The sequence below is a fragment of the Drosophila grimshawi genome, unplaced genomic scaffold (assembly GCF_018153295.1).
Source record: "Drosophila grimshawi isolate 15287-2541.00 unplaced genomic scaffold, ASM1815329v1 contig_1367, whole genome shotgun sequence".
In the NCBI taxonomy this organism is placed as follows: Eukaryota; Metazoa; Arthropoda; class Insecta; order Diptera; family Drosophilidae; genus Drosophila; species Drosophila grimshawi.
In genome coordinates this window covers 8,502,975-8,526,718 of record NW_025062889.1, presented here as the reverse complement: position 1 = coordinate 8,526,718, position 23,744 = coordinate 8,502,975, and the positions used below count along the sequence as shown (strand labels likewise).

General features: G+C 37.3%; 1 protein-coding gene across 1 annotated transcript; it reads right to left on the bottom strand.

Moving 5' to 3' along the window:
- Positions 1 to 417: 417 nt before the first annotated feature.
- Positions 418 to 23,438, bottom strand: LOC6560125. The gene is made up of 5 exons (XM_032734231.1): positions 22,948 to 23,438; positions 3,181 to 3,286; positions 2,848 to 3,108; positions 2,537 to 2,783; positions 418 to 2,463 (listed from the first exon to the last, which is right to left on the bottom strand). The coding sequence occupies exons 1-5, from the start codon at positions 22,948 to 22,950 to the stop codon at positions 1,641 to 1,643; spliced, it is 1,440 nt and encodes a 479-aa protein (XP_032590122.1). The 5' UTR covers positions 22,951 to 23,438; the 3' UTR covers positions 418 to 1,640.
- Between the last annotated feature and the right edge of the window lie 306 nt (positions 23,439 to 23,744).

The following is a 23,744-nucleotide window of genomic DNA, read 5'->3' as shown; positions in this document are numbered from 1 at the left end:
CACAGATGTATGGGAGCAAATTTCCCGAGCCGGAAAAATGATATTCCTCTACAACTGCGCTTGTTTTCAGACGAGCTAAATTTTCGAAATCTTGAACAGAAGGTAAATTGAACCAATCAAATACGATAAATAAGTCATACTATTTTTCCAGCACCTAACGATATGGAGTAAACAATTTGGAAACTTGGTTCGCGTAAGTAGCTCATCTCGATTCTTGGCCAGACACTCAATTAAAGATCAATTGCAGAAGCGTGAATTGCTCTCGCGTATAAGTGATTATATACAGCTACAGGAACAATATGTGGATTCAAGATTGCGCAGCAATAAACAACTGCTGAACGATGCCATCAATTTGAAGAAAGAGTCGAAATGAGGAATATGCAATCCATTTTAATAAAAAAATAAATTTGCAGTGATTTTCAGTATATGATTCTCTTTTTTTTATTTAAAATAGTTTGTATTTCTCATTTACAATTGCTTTACAAGAAGCGTTACATAACAGAAGTCAATAAACAAAAGAGATAAAGTGCTGCTTTAAATGATAAGTTTCTTTATATAATGTATGATATATATGTATATAAATACATATATCATAGATCGCTTAACAACATTTGAAACAATAAATGTGTGAGGATAATTGGAAATTAATATGGCATTTAAAAACGAAAAACATGTCGACATACGAACTATACAAAATAAATATATAAATCAGCATTCAAAATTTTGATCATACATATAATATAATAATATACTCGTAATTTATGGAGTGAGTAACTTAGGTCTAAAATAAGATACAAAAAGGTTTTGTTGTGCATTTCGTTAGTCGAACTCAAGTCAAAATAATATATATAGATGTATATTATATAAGTACATTTTAAAATACATTTGTGGTAAGTAAAGTGTAAGTGTGATTTTTTGTCATTGTTGGGTGTGTGTGTGTGTGTGTGTTGTGTTTGTTGTGGGTATCGGTGTGGGTGTAGTTGTTTATGCAGATTTGAGCAACTTGGAGAGCTGTGACAAGTACTACAACTAGAACTAAAACTAAGTAGAACTAAAAACTTGAATGCGTTCTCAGGCGTATTCACAAATCACTTGACTTGGTCAAGTGCAGAGCCACAAAACACGCGCCAACTCCCGCCCCCCACACTCTTAATTGTGTGTGTGTGTGTGTGTGTGTGGGTGTAATGGTGTTTTTGTGTGAGGTAGGCTGTATGTAAAGGGTTGCTGTTGTAGTGGGGGCGAGAGTCCTTTAACAATATAAAATAATATGGCATACTTTTGTGCGCCGCTGCTAGCGAAATGAGCTGCCGTCTATCTGTCTCTATGTGTGTGTGTGTGTGTGTGTGTGTGTGCTTCTAGCTTTTAAATACTGGTCAAAACAATGCCAGGAATGTTGTGAATTGCAGCCCAATGTTGGTGTGTGCGTGTGTGTGTATGTGTGTGTGTTTGTATGTGTATGTCGTCTGTGCTGTCTGTCTCTGGATACAAAATTGTTATCTTAGCCTAAAATTTAACTTTAGCTACGCCCTACGTGCTAAGTGCCTACGTGCTACAAAGTTACATCTACAACTAAAACAACAATGTGAAACGATGATGACGATGATGATAATCAAGCAATTAACAGGCTTCGATGCGCTACTCTAACTGGGCAGTCGCTTGCTGGCCAGCTCCTGTAGCTTTTGCAGCGCCAGCGTCTTGTTAATCTCCACAAGATCGCGACTGTGCTTGGCCGCCTGCAATTGTACCTCCAGTATTTTCATGCGCATCATGTGCTCCTTACTCTGCATCTCCATGAACAGGCGCAGCTCAAAGGAGCTGGCGGTGGTGCTGCTGCTGCCGCTGCTGGTTGTATTAAGGGCTGTGGCAGCGATGGCGCTGCTGCTGCTGCTGCTACCAATGCCGCTGCTGCTGCGCTCCAACGCTTGACTGTCTGCGGATTGTGGCGTTGGCAATGCCAGCGGCAGCGTCGTCGATTGATCCTCGACGGCCAGGCTGCTGCTGGTTGTGCGCTGACGTTTGGCCAATGGTTTCATCAGCTCATCATCATCCTCATTGTTATTGTTGTTATTGTGCTGATGCTGCTGTTGCTGCAGGGCCACAGCCTGTGCCTGATGCTGTTGTATGGCAGCAGCTGCTGCTGCCGCTGCACTCGGAAATTGTCCACTGCGCAGTGCATTGAGCGCCTCCAACGTAGCGGATATGTTGTTCATGTTGAAGCTGGGCTGGAACCCGGACATCTCACCGCCGGTGGGTGGCATAAAGGCAGCACTCGTGTCCAGCGATGCGGCTGCAGGACTTTCCGGCTCGTGCAGGCCATTGCGACTGTGATTGGGCGAAACGCTGAGTCGTTCACCATTGGCATGAATATCGTTGCTGTGATTGTTGTACGTCTCATTGAAGGTCTCATTGGTCTCCTCCTCCTTGATGTCCACATCGCACAGCTCCTGTGGCGGCGTGCGACTACTGTGAATTGACAAATATAAATTTGGTAAGCTACTCGTTCATCATCTTATTTAGGGAGTGCAATTGAACTTACTCATCCATATCATGCTCATCGGCATTGAATTTGTAGTCATCGCGATATTCAAAGTCCTCCTCGAGAGCCAATGGTATTTTCGAGTAATCAATGCCATCGAGTGCCTCCGATTTGCATGCCTTCTTCGCCTCCTGCATAAAATCCCAAACCTCAAAGGTGAACGGCGACGGTTTCTTGCGATCGGCAACCTCAGCGCCGAATCTGGCCAGGCGATTATTATAGTCGAGTATCTCATTGCGTGTGCATGCTGTAAATGATGGAGAGATTAGCTTAAACATTTAGATATCATCTAGTTGCTAAGTGCTACACACCTTTCATGCGGCGCCATTGCTCTTTGAGGCGATTGCAGGTGCGATCTGTGCCAAATTGATTGGAGAACTTTTGGTGTATTATCTTCCAGGCCTTGTTCTTGACGGCAGTGAGACCAGCATCGAGTCGCTTATTCTCTATGATGCGCATATCCTTGCGGCACAGATCCAGCAAGTATTTCTTCTCCTGATGGTTCCAGTTCTGTGTGCGCTCTCGTTTCTTATACATGTTCATCGATGGACTGTTCATGTATTGCGTCATTTCTGCAAGAAAACCGCCAAAAAAATATGTTAGTTGCTGTAGTATATAGTATATAAAGAGCTATTGTGTCTCACCTGTCTTTAGATCGACACCCTCCAGCAGATTGTGATTGGTGCTTTGCCAGTTGGCGGCTATTTTCATAAAAGCCTCCAGATCGTTGGCTGTGTACTGTTTGTTCACCTGAAAGAATAGATGAAAAGAGTTTAATACAATACAATTAGTGACTGTGCTATATAATTTCAGTTACAAGTCAATCAAACGATGATTCCCATTCCCATATTAATTTCAATTACCATTCCCCCAAAACTCAAATCTCTGGCTTGAACACAAATTGAACCCAAATGCCGGAGCTACTTGGGCATGCAAAACTTGTGCCGCTTGAGACTTGTGAAATGCTTTAAGATGCACTTTAAGATTCATTGAACCTGACTTTCTGGAGTTAAATTCCAATTGTCTGTATAAAAGCCGAAAACAAAAACGAAATCAAAATCATGAAAATGAAAGAAAAAAAAATAAAAATAAAAAATGAAAAGGATTTGAGCTGGTTTTTGCTTTTGTTTTTGTGTATGATTTCTGACAAGCGACAGACATCGTCTGATATTCTGATATGTTGCCAATATGCGATGCCACATTAATTGATTTTCAATTAGCCAACAGACAACAGTTGCCGGAGAGACAATGAGTGTGTGGAGGGAAGCGAAGGGACTCACACAAAAATGTATGAATGTTCTCCAGGCCATTTTGAATTGGCCCAAGAAATTATGAATAATAATGACTCGAAATGCAATTGTATAAGGAGTATCAAACGAATTTTATTTAAATTAACACACACACACACACACAGCAACAACAACAACAATGCTCACTCGGCTAACAAACAGCTGCCGACATTTTGTGAGCTGTCATTGTGTGTGTGTGTGTGAGTGTGTGTGAGTGTGTATATTTCAGGGGCGATCGAACGTCGCTCTGACAGCCAATTATATTAAGATCGAACACAATTGCTTCATACAAAAATACACACTCAAATACACACACACACACAGAAATTCTTCATAATCGTCTGCATATATATAAATATAGGCGATATGCCCATAATTCCAATACACATGTGTACTTAATTATATATGCTTGTATGTGTGTCATCTCAACCCAAAAGTTTTAAGTTATTCACATTGGTGAGAAACATGTATAAAACACCAAGAAAATATAAATGTTCAGATTATTTCGTTAATAAAATATCTTATATATTCAATTGATTTATTGTATATTTAAATTTACTACTTATTTAATCAATTAAACTATACAATTTAGTATGCTAATTTGATTCAATATTGACAGCCATTAAAATGATTTAACAGAATATAATTCTCAACAATTTATAGATAAAAAATGGTGGCTCCTTAGCATTCATGGTCGTCACTTGGTAATAGTTAATTTGGACACACTGTGCTCGCTGGCGTTGGCACAAATCGTCAATCTTTAAGTACGTTTTATTGTGCTTTATTTAATTTTATTTCATTTCGATTTTTCAGCTCGCTATCCCCTTATCCAACACCATGCCAACCCTCCACCCGCCACACGTTCCCCATCTCCCCCCACTTACACCCGCACAAACTTCAGTTCACTTAGCTCTGCGCCATGTGTTCAATATTTTTATGCCGTATCTGATTTACAATTTGCATTTGTGAGTACTCATATATGTATATATATATATATATGTGTATATGTATGTATGAGTATTAAATAGGTGTATAGACGAGTGCACATACTGTACATATTATGGAAGGAACTTAGTCATTGAACGATGTCAAATTGTGCTTATGCTTTTGATTATTATTACTTATTTTTGTTCACTTATTTCCATCATTATATTGATTAACAGTTGATAATTATTCAATTTAAGTTTGCAGCTCTTTGTCGATTTAACACCTAGTTTGGAATGGGTGTTCCTAGGTTAATAGCAATAGGAGCTAAATGCCAGACTAGTGTTAAGATATTTTTGTATATATACAAAATTAAGTGAATAACAAATTTACTATAAATAATTTGAACAAAATCGCTCTATGTTTCTTTGCCGACTACTCAACTTTTGACAGTAAGCTCTCAGAGATGCTGAGATCACATCAATAACAAAACTGAAATGCGCTAACAATAACGTTTATAATAATAAAATATAATCACTCCAATCAATTGTGACCATTAAGCATTGAAATTAAACAACTGAAAACTGGTTTATTTCTGAGTAAATGGTTGTCAATGTTTTTTTTTTTTTCTTTCCATTTTTTCTTCGTTTTGTTAATATTAAAACCAAAAATAATTATTGCTAGTGCTTTACATTGTGTGGAACCTACACGCAGTAGCGACGACAACGACAAAATAATATGTGTTAACCTTGTGCCTTAAAATAAAGCACGGCATTGTGAGGCCCACAACAAAATAATAATAAAAAAAAATAAAACAAAAACTAACTATATATCAGTCAGTAACTGTCTGTCTCTCTCTCTCTCTCTCTCTCTTTGTACTCGAGAGTAATTATGGCAAATTAACAAAGTTATTGCATGTGCCTCCTACTTACTTAGTACAGTGAACTAGGCTTGATTCATATGTGTTAAAGTCATGTTACAGTTCACACTCGCTTACAGTTTCAGCTCAAGTGGACATGGAGCGCATATTTTATTTTATTTTTTTTATGGTATCCATATAAGTACAGCTACGGGCTGCGGGCCGAAAGACCAGCAGTGCCCGGAGGGCATCTTATTTTCATATTTATTTAGGTACGTATTATAAGTACGTAACTGGAATCGTTAAACTTTGTAGCACTCGAAATGATTTTACAGATTTCATATTTGTATACCCCTCATTATGGTAATGCATATGGCGGGTATTATAAACAAGTGAAACACAAAACACAAAAAAAAAAGCAGAGGAAACCAAATGACTGATCAGCTAGAAAAGTCGAGTTCATTTCCTTAAAGTCGTTGAATGTCGCTTCACATTTTATAGGGAATTTCTTAGTTGGATACACTTTGTAGTTGTTTCAGTTGCGTTCTTCTCGTTTTGTGCGCTGTAGCACAAATTTATGTATTATTATAATTACACAGAGAGTGGAAATACTAAAATAAAAACTGAAATGTCATCGATCGTTCAAGTGGGCAAACCCTGTGCTGGAAATTCAAATAATAAAAAAATCGAAGAGCCCAATTCCCAATCTCGTTGGGACTCAGTGAGTCGCTCTGGATGAATTCAAGTGGCATCGAGCATTGATTTGTACAGTGTTTATTGTTCTAACGTCGCAACGCAGTATTCCCTCTATTACAATTCCAAGCCCATTTTTATGGCTTAAGTGGGGCTGGCTTTCCCCTATTGCCCTCACACCCCCGCCCCGCCTCTAACAACCCTAGCCCATTGCATACCCTTTCGGCTCTCCGGTTGAGTACTCGCACTCGCACTCGCACACACACTTTTCATTTAAACATATGCATTTTTTGTGTTATATATGTAACTCTGAACAATTTTGTTATAATTTGGTCGCAGCTGACGGAAATTGACTCATGGCTGGCGAATTATGCTCCAGGTGTGCATGACACTGGCGCTGCCAGCCAACAACAAATTTATTAGAAATTGCTACAACAACACTAACACTAACACACACCAACACACACACACCAACACACACACACACACACACAGACAAACAACTTATGCAAACAAATAAACTAATTTCATGACGCACACGCGCGCGCCTGCGCAGTTGCTTCAGCTGCTGTCGCCGTTGACTTCGGCGTCGGCGTCGTCGTCGCCATCGTCGTCGTCGCCGTCGTCGTGCTGTGCTACTTACAATTGTAACCAGCTAAAAAAAACTACGCTACGAACTAAGCTTTTTTTTCGTTTTATTTTTATTTTTTTCTCCAAACGTGCCTTTGTTTACTTCCCAGCTCAAGCCTGGCCTACACCCAAAAAAAAAAGAAGAAAAAAATAGCTGGAAAAAGCGTCGCGCGCGAGTTCAGTGACATTTTTTACTACTTTTTTGAATACCCTGACATTTGGGTCATTCAAATTTTGCCAGCAAATATGCAACACACTCCAAGATATTTGCAAAATTCCTAATTGCATCAATCAAAGAATGTGTTAGTCAGTTTCCTGGAATATCATTTAGCATATGTAGACTATATATAATACTATCTGTAGAAGAACTTCGATTTATGCAGCAACATTCTACAATAAAACAGAATTTAGTTAACGCTTAAGAAACTTTCATATAAGTTTTGAGTAAAGATCAGTTAAACACATCGCAAATTCAAAGATAGTATTTATGTACGGATCAGTTATAAAGTGAAGAGGGTGTTTAATCGTCAGCTATTCAATATATTTATTTAGAGTCTGTGACAATTGTTGAGGCATCGACTGTATGTTGAATTGCGCATGCGTAGGTAAAACTAACTAAATTATTGGGTTGTGTTTCATTAGTCAGCCCACAAGGCAGCTTGTGTGGATAAGGGGTGGGGGAACAGGGAGAGCGGGGAGGAGGGGGCATATATACGCTTACGGGCGCAGCTGGCTGGCTGGCTGGCTGGCTGGCTGGCTGGCTGGCTGGCTGGCTGGCTGTCTAACTGCTGAGTGTTGGCCCAACTGCGCGCATACTTTTCAAACTAACTGTTGTGTAGTGTATAAGTTGTGTCTTTGGTGTCTTTGTGACAGCTGCACAGATATCGGCAAACCAAATGGATTACCTATGGGGCTCTACGGGGCAAGTATTTCTATTGCCTATCTGCATCTCAATCGGCCTGGAAACAAATGGAGCAGCTCGCATTTGAATAGTCATTATGCGGTTAAGACTCGTACGAGTACGAGTACGAGTATTCACATTCGTTGTATTTTTATGTATTTACTCATATCTCTCGGTGTTCATTGTACTTATGCGTACTGTCTGTCTGTCTGTCTGTCTGTCTATTTGTCTGTTTGTGACTTTCTTTGGGCTCCACTCACACACCCTAAACATGGCTGGCTGACAAGTTCATTACACTGATCACACACACAAGACACAACACAACACACACACAACACACACACAACACACACACAACACACACACACACATAGAATTCAATGGTCTGCCCTCTCCTTATATGGCCTATGACGATTGTTATTGTATTATTGCGAGCATAAAAATTAGTAGGAGGCAATGGGCGTCTTCTAGTCACAATTAAATAAAAAATACATTTGCAATTGATTTGTCTTTCAATGATCTGTTTAATCAATGAACCGAAGAAGCGTAGAATTATGTATAATAATCTCTCCATTATTATATATTATTATAGTTAAGCGGAAGTTCACAGAGATAAGCATTCGTAGCTGGACAGCTAGTTTAATAAATGCTAAAGTTGCTTGCAAATTATAGCTGAATTCCTTACTTCAACTGTTGGCAAATTGCTGTGCAGTTATTACTTATCTATTTTGGTTTTAGTTTTTTTTTTTTTAAGAACTTTCACTGCGCAATTTCTATGGAAAAAATTTGATATATATTTAATTTGTTTCTATAGAAATATTTTAGTTGACTAGTTTTGGGTTAGTTTCGTTTGTTGGAAAGTTGTTGGCTTAAGCATTGGGCTGGCTCATTGTCAGTTACACCCACACAACATAACTCATTTCAGTTGCCCCCTCACAGCACCCAAACCCCCCCTGCTCCCTGCCCCCGCACCCTTTAGCTTACCACAACTTGAAAGCAGTTGCCACCAATTGCTGACTGGCATTTGAACATTTTTCGTAGCTGCCACTTTTGAATTTCTGTACAAAAGTTTCTTTAATTGTTTATAACTTGAGAATGTGTGTGTGTGTGTGTGTGTGTGTGTTAAGTTGAGATATTTTTTGATGTGGGTTAACATTTCTTTAAGCATTTCACTTGGTAGTCTCAAATTCGTTGTTGTTATAAAATCTTACTCGACAATTCTAAGCACTGAGAACCACAGCAATAACAACACAAATTTTCGTTAGTCATTTTTTCTTTTTCAAAATTCATTTGAATATTGAAACTTATTGTTGTTGTTGCTGTTGTTGTTTCTGCTATTTGGGATATGGATGTGTGAGTGTCTGAGTGTGTGTGTGTGTGTGTGTGTATCTAATTTCTTTTTAGACTGCCATTGAGCAATGCCCAAGAAATACTTAGGGTGTGTTGTTGTAGCATTTTATAATCGCATCAAGTCATGATTACGCTACGACTTTATGCTTTATACTGCTGCTCCATGGGTTTAAATCTATATATATATATATGTGTGTGTGTGTAGCACTTGAAGGCGTTCAAATAATTTGTGGTTCCATTTAACTTGGACTTAAGTAACGAAAACTGAAACGCTTCAAGTAGAAGACGACGACGACGATGCTGATGCCGATGCCGAATCTACTTACAAAAATATAAAGAAAGAAAGCCTCATATTCAATACCCTCCCAACCACAGCCCCTGCCCCATTTGCCCCTTGTATAGCCATGTGGTTAAAGAGCTGAGATACTTTTTTTGAAGTTATTTTTGTTGTATTTTTTTTTTTTTTGGCATTAATTGTTCCATGCGCCGAATCTAAGATTGATTGAACGAGTTCAGTGAACTATTTGGTATCCATGTAAATTATGATTACTTGGCAGCGTTATAGAGAGCAACTTTTGGTGGCTTTAGAACGCAGTTATTAAACAAGTATATCAAATCGTATCAAAGCAGCCGCAGCCAACCAAGCAAGCAACCAGTCAACCAACCAGCTACTCAATACTCGATACTCATTTGAATTGGCCAGCCAATGCTATACATAGAGATATATGTATACTCGATAACCACGCCCAGTGGCTGCCAGCCATGTCATGTCTCGCAATGCGCAATAATAATTACAAATGATCAGATGTCAATTTCTTACACTGTACACCCCGGTTGCCGCGGCTGCCGTTTTTTTTTTTTTGTTGTTGTTTTTTTTCTTTTAAACAAATGAAATTTATTGTTAACGGTTAGTGACCCGAATTACACGTATCGCTTATTTATATCTATATACATTACCCACAAAACAACACACACACACAACAGATCAAACTCTACACCCAAATGCCAGGCCGATCAACATCGAACCGAGTCTGGACGTAAGTGTGTGTGTGTGTGGCATGTATCTTTAAGTAGCATACAAGTAAAGTCAAGTCGAGACTGAATAACAACTGACTGCCTGTATAAAACTGACTGACTGTCTGACTTTCTGTTGCTTAGCTTTAAGCGTTTTAATTGCGCCAAACGCCGCCTACAAAGCGAAGACGTAGCTCAGCTCAGTTCAGATAATGTATCTTTGTATCTGATCTTAATGTGCACAGCACACTCAAAGCACACATTGCTCTCTCTCTCTGTGTGTGTGTGTGTGTGTGTGTGTGTGACTGTGTGTGCCTGCAAAAATCGAACAGCTTCAATTAGTAAGTGGCCAGAGTCACCAAGTCACATGCTCTGAGTTTTACTTTGCCTCCAACTAGTCCCTTAAACCGATCATTGAATTGGCGAGTTGTGGTCTTGTCATTAATTATCATACAATAAGCGTAAACTTCTTCATTTAGGCAGCAGCAGAGTGTAGCAAGAAATTCATTTAGTACGTAGCAATTTATGCTAAACTAAGAACCAGATTCCACTATCAAGATTCTTGAATTTCTACAGTATGTATGGAAATGTTGTTATCACATTTTCCCTCTAAAGACAACATTCTGTGCATTCAACATACGTAAAGTATGTTGCGAGTTGTGATTGTTAACAGTATATAAAGAAATGTTGTCTGTACACTTTCCCATAAGAGTCAACATTCTGCACATTCAGCATAAATAAAGTATGTTGCGAATGTTAGAAATCCGGCATATGTAAGTATTTTATGCTTTTTGCTCTGATTTATTGAATTTCGCATAAATGTTAAGAAAAGTGATGGTAATATCCATGTCACAGACTCATAATAGTTCTATAATGGCGAGCATCTCTTTTAAAATACCAACACAATTTAATTGATTAGAAAATTGATGCATTTTCAATTGAAATTGTTTTTAATTTTAAAATATGTTCGTCATTTATTGCGGTTTTGCCTGTCTTAATTAATTATTTTAAGGCTCATTTCTCAGAGAGAAAAATTTAAATATAATAAAAACACCGTTTCTTAATGGAATCGCAAAATGTTAATAATGTTGGACATAGTGATGTCGGGCAATGTGAATACGGGTAGGGTACTCGTACTCACATTCATTGTATTCAAGTATATTTACGCATATCTCTCAGTGTTTAGCTACTGATTTTTCCAATAGATTATTGCAACTTTATTGGTTGTGCAATGCAATAATTAAAATGCAAGTTGAGTGCATTTGTTAAAGACTCATATTAATGAAAAGGCAGCCACGCACATTCGCTTGACCCACACACAGACACCGTGAGGCATTGAAATGTTTCTTTGTATCTTGTATCATTGTTGTTGTTGTCGCTCACGTCACAACTATCAACATCAATTGTTGTACATATTGTTGTCGCTGTTCTTTATGAATTTGCACGTACGCATTTTGGCTTTTCCTTTTTCTATTTAAATAAATCCCGAAAAAATCAGAATTGCTATTGAAACTCAAATTTTGTTTTGTTGTTGGAGTCTAATGCCTAATTCGCATGCGGCCTCACATTGGGATTGGGGCAGCAGCTGTGACTTGTTGCAGTTGCCGTTGTTAATCCGCTAGTAGCGTTTGCAAATGTATCTTACAGATATACTTGGTATCTGGCTATAAGTATATGTACACATGTTTGGTTTTTACATATGTACCTTTATTTGTCTACTTTTTTGCCTTTTGCAATCGCAATTTAAATGTTGATTTAGGCGTGTTTTTTATGGCTTATCAGGCGGCGGCTAAATTCCAAAGAGAAATTAAATTAAATGCGCGCCCTCGAATGGCATAAAATACAAAGTGTTTAATTATGAGCAACAACAAAAGTAACAGCAAAACAAATGTGTTAACTAATTCTAGGCAATTGGCCCGAACTGATAAAATGACAAAGAAGAACAGCTAAAAAACAGAAATGGTTATGTGACGCCTGCTTTTGTTTAATGTTTATCATGGGCACGGTTGTTGTACTCTTTCTGTGTCCACGTTCTGCTTGGGTAACTCGTGTTAAACCTCAACTTATGGTCAGAGTAGTAGTTGTAGAGTATTCATTGAGATTAATAACAAATTTAGTTTAGAAGTGCCAAATGGCTTAAGCAAAAGGTAAGTGTGTTAATTACTTAATTAAATATGTAGTTAAGAATATTTATGACGCTTGATGCCAGAAAGCAGGGTAACCAAGTTTAAATATAAACAAGGCTTAAATTTTAATTAGCTAGCATAACGAATAAACTCCAAGTTTACTTCTTGGTATCAGCGACTTGTTAAATAAATTTACTCAACGATTCGAATATAATCAACAAATTTCTGTGTGTGTTATATATAGATATATTTATGTGTGTGAGTGTGTGTGTGTGACTAGGTGTAGTCATATCGGAATACTGCGTATGTTATACAATAATTGTGGCCGCTTATCGAACTAAATAAATATTAAATTGTAATTAAAGTCATGCGAGTGATTTTCGGGTTTTTCATTTTACTGTCAACACCATAAAGTACCCGACTACATAATTGTATTTATCTATGGGAAGGTGGCACACCAAGTCGTTATTGTAATTGACAAATAAGTCGAAAAGACTTTCCTACGCATTAGGTCAACGGAAATTTAATTGCTAATTGCATCGTTTATGAAGGGGGCGCACACAACGTGGGGCTTTGGGGTTTCACATTTAAACTCGACTAAACTAAGTGCCAGGTGATAGATAGCCTCAATTAAGTTGTCATTAGACAATCAACGCATTCTGTTGGCCCGATTCTTGGGTTCTTTGGCGCGCTCCGCTGGTCTGGAAATTGAAATTCAAAAACCGAATTTGAAACCAATCGAAAAAAAACAACAAAAAAGAAAAAGAAAATCAAATAACGAAACGCAAATAACATGCAACAAATTGAGCGAGTTTTTGGGACACACAGCTTGCAGCATTTTTGCGGCGCACACCTGGAGAGGTGCCCACAGAGAGTATCTAGAATCTAGCCACAAAACAGATACTGCCACAGCCACAGCCACACAGCCGCCTGGCAACAACAATGCCACAAGGCGCAACAAATCTACACAGATGCCAAAAACAAAAAATAATAATAAAACAACTGAGCTGACAACTGGGCAACTGCCAAACAGCAGCTGATGCCAAACGCCAACATCAACTGCGCCTGCGTCTCAGCCTGCGTCTGCGTCGGCGTCGCCGTCGACGTTTGCGTCGGCATCTTGGCTTGCGCCTTCAGTTTCTTTTTTCTCTGCGCGCGCCGCTGGCTTTGTTGCCAGTTCCGTTCCAACTTTACTTTAATGCTCCTTTAGTTTGTATACCACGCAGCGGGTAGCCAAAAAAAAAAAATAAAAAAATAAAACGGGTATCTGAATTTTGCAGGATATATTTACAGAATTCTGTGCAAAAGGTTTCAGTTCTGAATTTATATCTGAAAGATTTCGAACTCAATTTGTCCACCACTGAACGTTGATGTAATTGGTATACATATTTTAAATATATATTTATATAAATGAAATCAACTAATTCTGAATTTGTATCTGAAAGATTTTTATACTTTATTTGCTGTTATAAACTTGCCCAGCTGCCAATGTTAAGGTCTCTGTTAAGAAGCTCATAAATTTAAACAATCTTAATTACATTATTGTATTTCCCTTTACAGATACAATTTTTGTTTGGTCAAAGCAACCCTCAACGTTGAGGTTGATACATTTAAAGTCAAGCAAGACTGTATTTGGGTTTATATATTACACAGTTGAGTAATTTCTAAATTTGATTACATTAAGCATGCACGTGTTTCCAATCAATCCATGGATTTTGATGTGGTTGGAATTTCAATTAATATATTAATATTATTCGCTTGACAGTTGGTCTCTGGATTGCGCAGATTAGTTCATGTTTAAAACATATGCGGAAACTCTGAGCAAAAAACGTGAAGTAAGTGTTCTTGAGGTACATGACTTTAAGTGACTCAAGATAGATTCCCAATTCTGCCTTGATGACAGATGACAAGAGTAGGATGTGATTTTTAGATGCTTACTTTAGATAGGCGCAACTCTTATGTTTAGCAGCAACAGCTGCAGTTCGGGTATTTCAAAGTCGAACATTGTGCATTAGATTGGAATTAACATTTGTTGTTTCTGGCCCTCTCCCAGTTATTATGCGCAATTGTGACGCATGAATCATAGCAATATATATTTCTAGTTGTTCTTGTTGTTGTTGTTGTGCCATTTGCTCTAAAAGTCATGCGCTTTAAATTTTAATAAATTATTATTTTCTTTTCTTTTTTTTGTTGTTTTTGTTATTGTTATTGTTGCAATTAGCAGTTGATTTGCTTGCGCTGGGTGGGTGACTGATCAGGGGCAACATTTTCAATGCCTTTGCCATATTTGAATTGGGAACAAATGCAATTTACTGGCAATGCCAGTTAAGAGCTCTTAGTTCAATCAATTAGCTTACTACACGTTAGAAATAGGAAATCGAAAATGAAAACGCATTCAAACGAAATCGAAAACCCAAATCAACTGTCAAGGCACAATTTAGTATATTTTATATGTGGAATATGTATGCATGTATGTATGTACATATATAGACTGGGTGTGTTTTTATTAAATCAATGCCAAATGATGTGTGAGAGCTGAGCAAGAACTGAATTCAGCTTAAAAAATGCTGACGACATTTTTAATCCTAAAATTGAGACTAAAACTTAAAGCAAAAGCGAAACGAAATATAAAAGGCACAGAGGATGAGTATGAAAGAGAATAAAAGAGCAACAACAGATATATGTGCACCACTCAAGGTGGGGGAGTTATAATGCCAGATCTGACGAAATAACTCACATACCTGAGAAGAGTTCGTGCGATCGCAACGTCGAGGCATATTAAACAACGTATTATACAAAATAAAAAATAAAAAAACAACAACAACAAAATACGAAAACAATATAAAAATGTAACTGAAATCGTATGGTTAGCTACGGACTGGTATTCGTCCATACAATCAAGATTAGGTTTTAATAATTCAAAGTGAGTCCGCACGAGGGATTAACTGAGAAACGCGTCTAATGCACAGACAGACTTCAAGTAAGTAAAAACTGAAATCATGTTACTTTTTGACAAATTCGAAAGAAATTAAACAAACCAAAACGGGGAGAGTAGAGGGATGGGTGTACGAGTGTGTATCTTTGACTGTGTGTGTGTCTCTCTGTATGTGTGTGTCTCTCTGTGTGTGTGTGTGTGAGATACGAAAGGAAGTGGCAATGAGCACGCTGCTCGTAGCGCTATTAAAATACAGAACACACCCAAAAATATTTTAACGACGGCCAAAGCAAAAAAAAAACAAAAAAAAACAAAAACCAAAACCAAAAGAGAAAGAGCAGAGATGGGTGGGGAAGACGATATCAAAAGTATTGTAGCTAGTTGAGAGACTCGAGGCGACTCCGATGGATGGCTGATGAAGTTGATGTTTGTTGATGATGACGATGACGATGGCGATGATGATGATGGTGATGACAAAAGGCAAGTCGCTGGATGACAGCGCGCGATTTATGCTCAAAAAATTGTACGCGTTGATGCATAAGTTATGACTAAAAGTATTAAAGTATCTCAGGGATGCATTCATGGGAAGCTAAGTCAAGTATCAGACACGTACACATTCGCTCTCTTCGCATTTCGATCTTTAATTATGACATTAGAGCAACCGGTTTTTTTTTTTTTAAATCCATTCTGAGGTTCGAAAATATTGAAGTATCAAAATTCGAATTCTACGCATCCTAACATAAATCCCTGCTGCTATGTGACCCTGGACCACTTTTCTTAAGCGAACGCAAATTATGACATTAGTCAAGTTGCGTTTGCTGAACCGGTTTTGGACCAGCCACTTATTGAACTCTGCATTCAAAGCCACAGCCCTAAATTCAGCATACCAACTGATATAGTTGAAATCCTTTTTCGAACCATTTGAAATCGCATCAAGAATCATTTGCTTATATTTTACAACTTCCTTACATATATATATATAAATATATTAAAGCTTTGCAGGACTAATTCAAAGGCAACGCCTTTTCATTATTAGTCCACGCAGCTGTCATCATTTCAATAACTGGTTGTCTTTGTGTACAAAGTCCATGCTTATGTTGGGTATTCAAAGGAGCCATCAAAGGAAAAGGACAGCATTGCGCAGTTGTCGAAATTTTATATTGTACACACACACACACACACACACACACACACACAATGCAACTATAAATTGTTAATCCTATTTTATTAAGTGCACGCAGACATTTCGAGGCAAAGGAATGAAATAAAACAACAACAACAACATCAAGAACAACAATAACAAAGTTGACAACCCCCTTTCAGCTGTGGCCAGCTGACTAACTGGATTCCACAGTTTGTCGCATACATATTTCATTTTGATTCCATATAGCCTGGCATTGAAGCGAAACGCAAAATATTTTTTCATATTAATTAGCCAGTCAGGGTTAGAAACTTTAAGATCGTCATATATGCATTCTTGTGTATGTTTGAACATTCCAAGGGGGGTTAAGAATTGGAAATGAGCATTGAAACCCACTGACATTGTCAGTTCTAATCAAAAATGCATATCTAAAATATAAAACTAAAAAAAATAAATAAATAAATAAAGAAATTAATTTGATCAAGTTCGATTTTACAAGAAATATTAGAAACACGCCTAACAATGGAGCCCATAACATCATTCACTTAAATTAACACTTTAACTAATTAAATTAAATGCCCAATTTGAGGTAAATTTAGTTGTGCTTAAACTACATATTAGCGCCATAATTTTATTTGTTTTCTAATACGCTTGATATCATTTCATGTAAATACTTTGGTCCCTACACTCAGAATAATAATTGACATGTAATTTAGGAAATTGGCCTAAAATTAAAAGCACGCTGAAGACTGGAAGAATGTTATTCTTTTTAGAAATAATTTATAAAGTTAAGCAGAGTTTATTTTTCTACTTTTGAGAAATAATACATACACATATATATATATACAAAATATAATGGAATTCTTATAGAGATTAGAGTCTCGGGCTTAAATCCCCGTAAAATCGTATTTGTTTTCAAATTCAATTATATGAGTTGATAAAAAATACTATTGAATGAACACATATAAAAATACCCTTGTCTAATGACAATTTTGTTGCAGATCGTAGAAAAATATACACTGTAATTGAGAAGAGAAATCCGTATGCTTTTAGAAAGAAACAAACTTCAGTTTTAGAAATACATTTTCACAACAATAAGGTGAGTTACTCCTAGCGTCAAAAGTTTGGTTTTTTTTTTGCTAAACTTCAGAGTGATATTTTTCTGAGTGTATTATGTGTTTTTTTTCTTGCTATGTGCTCATTTTTGCGCTTTTGATTAATAGTTCTTGTTGACTGCACATTCTGATTTGTCAAATGTTCTTTTTTTTTTGGGGTTTGTACTATGTGTCTCTTATTCTCTCGCTCTTTTTCTCTGTCTGCCTTTTGGCGTCTTGTTCGCGCCCAAGTGCCGACAACTTGGGGCGTTACCGGTGCAGTCAGCCAACAGTGCTACCTGATGCGGGGGATTCTGTGAGTTGTTTTATAATTTATGATTAAGCATTACAAACCAGCCACAAGCAAATTCTACACTCAGAAAAACCAATTGACCTACATTTCAGGAAATAGGCATATTTTTGCAGCCAAGGATAACTTAACTTATTATTCAAAAAGGGGATTTCTAATCGGATCGAGACCAGGCTAGTTTTTAGGGCGACTTTCATTGTGTAGTACGATTTTTTGTTTAAGTGTACGTCCACATTTAATACTATTATAATAGAAATATTAAGACTATTTTCGTCAGCAAAATGAGGAAAAATTAATTTTAATTTTGATTTTGTGTCTAATTGTAATTGGTTTGTCGTCAATTGCTTTGCATGTTGCACATAAATAAATATCTAAATGGGCATTCAGATGGTGGGGTGGTGGCAAGCGGGGGTATGTTGAGTCACAGTCGCAACCCGCATATGCAGCCAACTGGCGGCCACATGAAAAGTAACCAGGGCAAACTGTAAACCCCCCCAAAACTAGTGTAGAAAATGCGACTAAAGTGGCAACAGGAGCGGGTTAAGCAGCAATCAATTGGCCAATTGTTATATGGAAAGGGGCACGCGGGTGCCCGTAGAACCTACTAGATAGGGCGTCTGTCCCATATGTTTAGTCATTAATTCATTGCTTAATTGCTGCTTTTATCAAATACAAATAGCGCAGGGAACTGGGGAGTAGGCGGGGGTTTCGCGTCGTAGAACGCAAGTTTTTTTTTTTTGTTTTTTTTTTTTTTTAGTTGCGCCTTGAAAGAAATTTTCATTTCATAGTCGCTCATTGAAAATAATTAAAATTAATTAAGCCATTTTATATACTGGCTGGCGGCTATTGCATTGGCTAACTGACGATACCCCCACCAGCCCCTTGCAACCCCTCGCAACTCCCCGCCCTACTCCAGCGCTGCTAGTGTCTTGTGCAACGTATCTATAAATTTAAATCGCCTTTAATTGAGTCGACTTTTGGGTGACGAACAACTTTCGCAGACTTTTGTGGAAATTTGAAGGAATTTTATGATTATTGTAGAAGTTTTTAATGTTTTTTGATTAATATTTAATTACAGGGGCTTAGACTGACCGATTTGTCGAGCATATTTCGAAACTTTTGGTGGCGCGGCCTAATCAAACAGAAATCAAACAAAAAAAAACAACTATATATAAATGAAATTCAACACGTGCAATGATTGATTGTTAGACATTATTATTATTATTAATGTAGTTGTAGTTGTAGTTGCTGTTATGGGCCAGGGCTTAAATGTGAGTACAACAGAGGAGGAGGAAAAAAATAAAGAAAGAAAACTCAACTTGGCATTTGGTTCTTTGTTGTCTGTGTCAAAGAAAAACATATCGAATATGTAAAGGATGCCAGTGGCTGCTGGCTGGGAATAAATTCAGTGACTCACCGAGCCTGTCGCACATGAATGAATGTCTGATTGACTGACTGAGTGACTGACTGACTGAGTGACTGAATGACGTACAAACTGACACGCATTGTCTATGGGGACCAGGCTAACAATTCTTTACATTTGACGATTTTACATTTAACATTTAATTCGTTTTTCTCTCGCTCTCGAAAGTTTGTCGGAAAAACTACAATTTGAGTGATGGAACGAATTTGCATTCGACATTTTATGACACACACACACACACACACACACACACACACGAAGAGAGAGCTAGAGAGAGAGGGGGGAGGAGAAACACTGATGATGCCACACAAATTATGTGGCCAAGTGCAACAACAACTAATTCAGTTAATTGTGATACTAAAATTGCGTTTGTTTATGAAATGAGAAATGTTTTATTAAGGCGAACGAAACTCAAGTGAATTATGACACAAAAAAATGTACAAATTTCTAATTCGACGCATTAAAAAATAAATACATTTGTATTAGGAAGCATAAAATGGTATACCTAAAAGTACCATGTGTTTAGAAGTCTGAGACTTTTAAGTAGTTGTCAAAATCACTCAAATTTATAGCCAAACAAATTGTAAAGAATCTAAAAATAAACGCCTATATTATTCAGGTATTCCATTGTAATTTTGAAGGAAATTATAATGAATTTCTGTGGAGGACTTGTTGAATCCAAAACGAAACTCTTGTCAAGTTGCATCACTCAGATTGGAATATATCTGATTAACAAAGAAGCTGAATATTTATAACAGAATGCATATTCATATGCATTTATATTACCATATTGATCTAAGCTATATGCAGATTGGTATTCCCGATATGGCTCAAATGCACAAGGCCAGGCTGACAAATCTCGAAAGATAAAGACAGCCAGATAAATGTAGATTTACGAGTGCCCAGATCAGAAGCCAATCATCTGTCGCTTTGCACATTGTTCAGTATACATACCGAATATATACATATATATTCATATGGCAATTATTCGAATTTATTTTTAATGTGCAATATAGCCATATGTAAGGATTGCCATCTCTCACTCTCTCTAAATCTCTCTCGCTCATGCTACACACTCAAAGTGTATGCGTGTGTGTGTGTGCGTGTGTGAGTGTGAATGTATGTGTGACTACTGACTACTTAATTTCCAAGTGCCATAAAAATGTGAATGCCTTTCGGAATTGAGAATTGAAAGCCCAGCGTATTTGGGCGTTGAAAAATAAGTTGGCTTATTTATTGTGCCATGCTTATAAATATTTAAAAAGCATCCTAATGAAATAAACAATTAGTTTATTTATTGACAAACACACACACACACACTTAGACTCACACATATAGATATTGAACAACTCTTTGCATATAGATTTAGATATGATACACATATATATATATATATATAGAGGAAGTATGTGGCCCAAAGTGCTCAATGCTGAAAGGCAATTGTATTTGGATCCCTTTGGGTGTCAAAATTTGTACACAATAATTAATCGCATATTTGCGACATTACGTGAACAATTTGGGATATTCGAATAAGCCAAGAACAACACGCAATTGCAAAGGGCTTAAGCGAAGCTGTTGATTTAGTTATGGGCAGCAAACTGTACATTTCAGTTCGAGTGCTGCATAAAACAGAAAACACACACACACACACACACACACACACACACACACACACACACACACACACATATATACATATATGTTAAATATGGCAATTAATAAATAAAATGCGTCTATTTCGAATCTCCCCCAAAGTTTCGACAACCCGTTTTGCCGATGGCGTCTTGTCTTGGGCTGAGTGCTCGTTGATTTAAAACATACATTGCTGGCCTTTAATTGTGGCGCATTTTTGTCGAATCCGAAGAAACATCAGCCACATTTCGTTTCCTTTTAATGAAAACAAATTTGATGATCGAATGTGGGCTAGCAAGTGGAGAGGGAGGCAGGCGGAGGGGCGGGGGAGGGGATCGGGCGAATACCTAAGCAACAAATCGAAGAACGAAAACTTAAAAGAGGAGCGCGCGCGAGCGCCCTGTAAATGGGGAATTATGAATTGGGCATGTATTGGTGTACATGCATGCATGTATATCTGTATATGTGTAGTGTGGTGAGTACCGAGTACTTGAGCATGCAAGTGTGTGTGTGTATGGGCCAGAAAATTATGATTTGTGTAAAAGTTGCCTGTGATTAAGCACTTTTAAGTGTAATTCGGTGATGTTGTTGTTGTTATTGTTGTTGTTCTAGTGCTTGGTACGGTGTACGGTGTACGGTGTACGGGAAGGGTACGGGGTACAGCACAACACTAAAAATAGCAGCAAGCGAGCAGATGATGTTTGCCTAAACCATAACTAAAATCTTTATAGCTAAAGATATTTGAGAGATCTTCGGCGGCTGGCGACTGGCGACGGCTGCGGCTGCTGCCGCTTCTGCTGCTGCTGCGATTACGACTGCGGCGGCTGTTTAAAGTCAATTTTTGAATAATTATGAATCGTTTTTCAGTCTTTTCTTCAGTTTTATTTTGTTTTTTTTTTGGTTCGTTGTTGTTCTCTAATTATAACAACATCATAATCATAATAATTTCTTTTGAGTGGTATTTTGGCTGCCTCCACTTCGTGTGTTCTTAATGTGCCAAATATATTTCTATCTATTGAGCCAAAATTGCGAATATTTGTCCAACACACACACAGAGACACACACACACACACACACACATAATTATATATTTATCCTCACAAAGTTGCCCCAATATGCAAATGATGCAGAGAGATTTATGAAAAACTAAAAATATATGTATAAATATCGAAAATGAATTATGGAAACCGATTTAAAATGCGTTTATGAGCCAAGTGAAATTATGCAAATTCAAGATGCAGCTGCAGCATCTAAGCAACAAATTATAAACCATGTGTCACAAGATCAGATATAAACTAAGTGCAATAATATCAATTAAAGTCAATCAGAAAATCGCAAATATCAACTTCATGTATACCATAGTTTATTGCTCAAAGTTAAGGTTACCATTTAAATCAACTTACATTTAACTTTTCCATAACAAACATGAATTAAAGTGTGTATTTTATGTTGATTTAAATGTAGTTTAATTGGCCCAGGTTGGTTTTTGCTCAGTGTATATTGTTGCATAGTTTTTGCACAGAGAGCGGAAGTTCTTTAGACGTCACTTGCACTTTATATTAATGACTGAAAATATCTGAGAACATGTTGAATTGTATAAGCAAAACTCAAATCACAGCTCCTTATATGATTTTGCGCTTAATCAAAATCGCCGGAAATTATAAGATGCCAATAATAAAAATTAATATGCAGAGATTAAAACGATTTATATGTGCGCCATGGCGTTGAATGCGTGCGACTGCGCCATAAAATTGTTTATAATATAGCACTATAAACACACATACATACACACATATACATATACATATACATGCATACCCAATAGTATATTGTATATCATTTGTATATGTATAGACTCTAGCTTGTTCAGTTAACACTTTGGTTTAATGACTAAGACTAAGGAGCGCCCCTCGTTTGCTCGAAAACATTTTTGTCAATAAAATAGAAATTAGCGACGCTGAATCACAATTCTAGTCAGATAGAAATACGAGCAATGTACTTGTCTTTGTACCCCTTTGTATGGATGTTTGTGTGTATGTATTTGTTAGTTATGTACTTATTTGTACATATTTGAATAGTGAGTTACTTACCATTGTGTCTTGGCTCGCTTGTTGTTGTTGTTGTTGTTATGATATCCACGACAGTAATAATCCCAGCAAGAACTCGAGTTAAATGTTTATTAGATTTATATTCTTGGTTTTTATATGTTTCTTCACTTTTAGCACATATTCAAATGTTTGCACGTTTGCAGCTGCAAATTTTAATTTGATTTGATTTAATTTTATTTTTATTTTTATTTTTTATTATTTGTATTTTTGTTGTTTTTATCACTAGTGTCTTTCCGTTGTTGCGCGCGTGCCGAATAATAAACAAATAATGTTTTCTGCTAATTATAATTGCCGATATATATATATATATATATATATGTATGTATGTATAGATATTGTCAGCGTTATGGATATTATAGAGTTGTATAGGGCTCGATAGAGAGTAATTATTTATTACAATATGCAACAATAAAAGCCGGAGCCGGGAATGCCGCTGCACGCGTTCGTGTTCGCACTGCTGCACGTTTAGTCAATGACTAAAGGGCGGGCAATTCAAAATTTTTTAAAATTCATCAACGCTGCCGGCAGCGACGGCAACGCATCAACGCGTCAACGCAAACGTCGACAGCAGCAAACACACAACAAAAACCAAAAACTAATAAAATCAATTACAAACGCACACAAACATATTCATACACAAGAGCAGCAGACAGCCGAAGACATCGAGCGGCGAACGACGAACAACGAAGGCAAAGAGCACGAACAAAATGCCGACAACGCGACGTGCTATACGAAGTGCACGAAGCGAAGTGTTCTCGTTCTCTGGAAAAGAAAAATGA

Coding starts and splice junctions, on each gene's coding strand:
- LOC6560125 (XM_032734231.1), bottom strand. Junction 2,784..2,847: donor GCAATGGCGCCGCATGAAAG/GTGTGTAGCACT, acceptor CATCATTTACAG/CATGCACACGCAATGAGATA. Junction 2,464..2,536: donor GATGAGCATGATATGGATGA/GTAAGTTCAATT, acceptor GTCAATTCACAG/TAGTCGCACGCCGCCACAGG.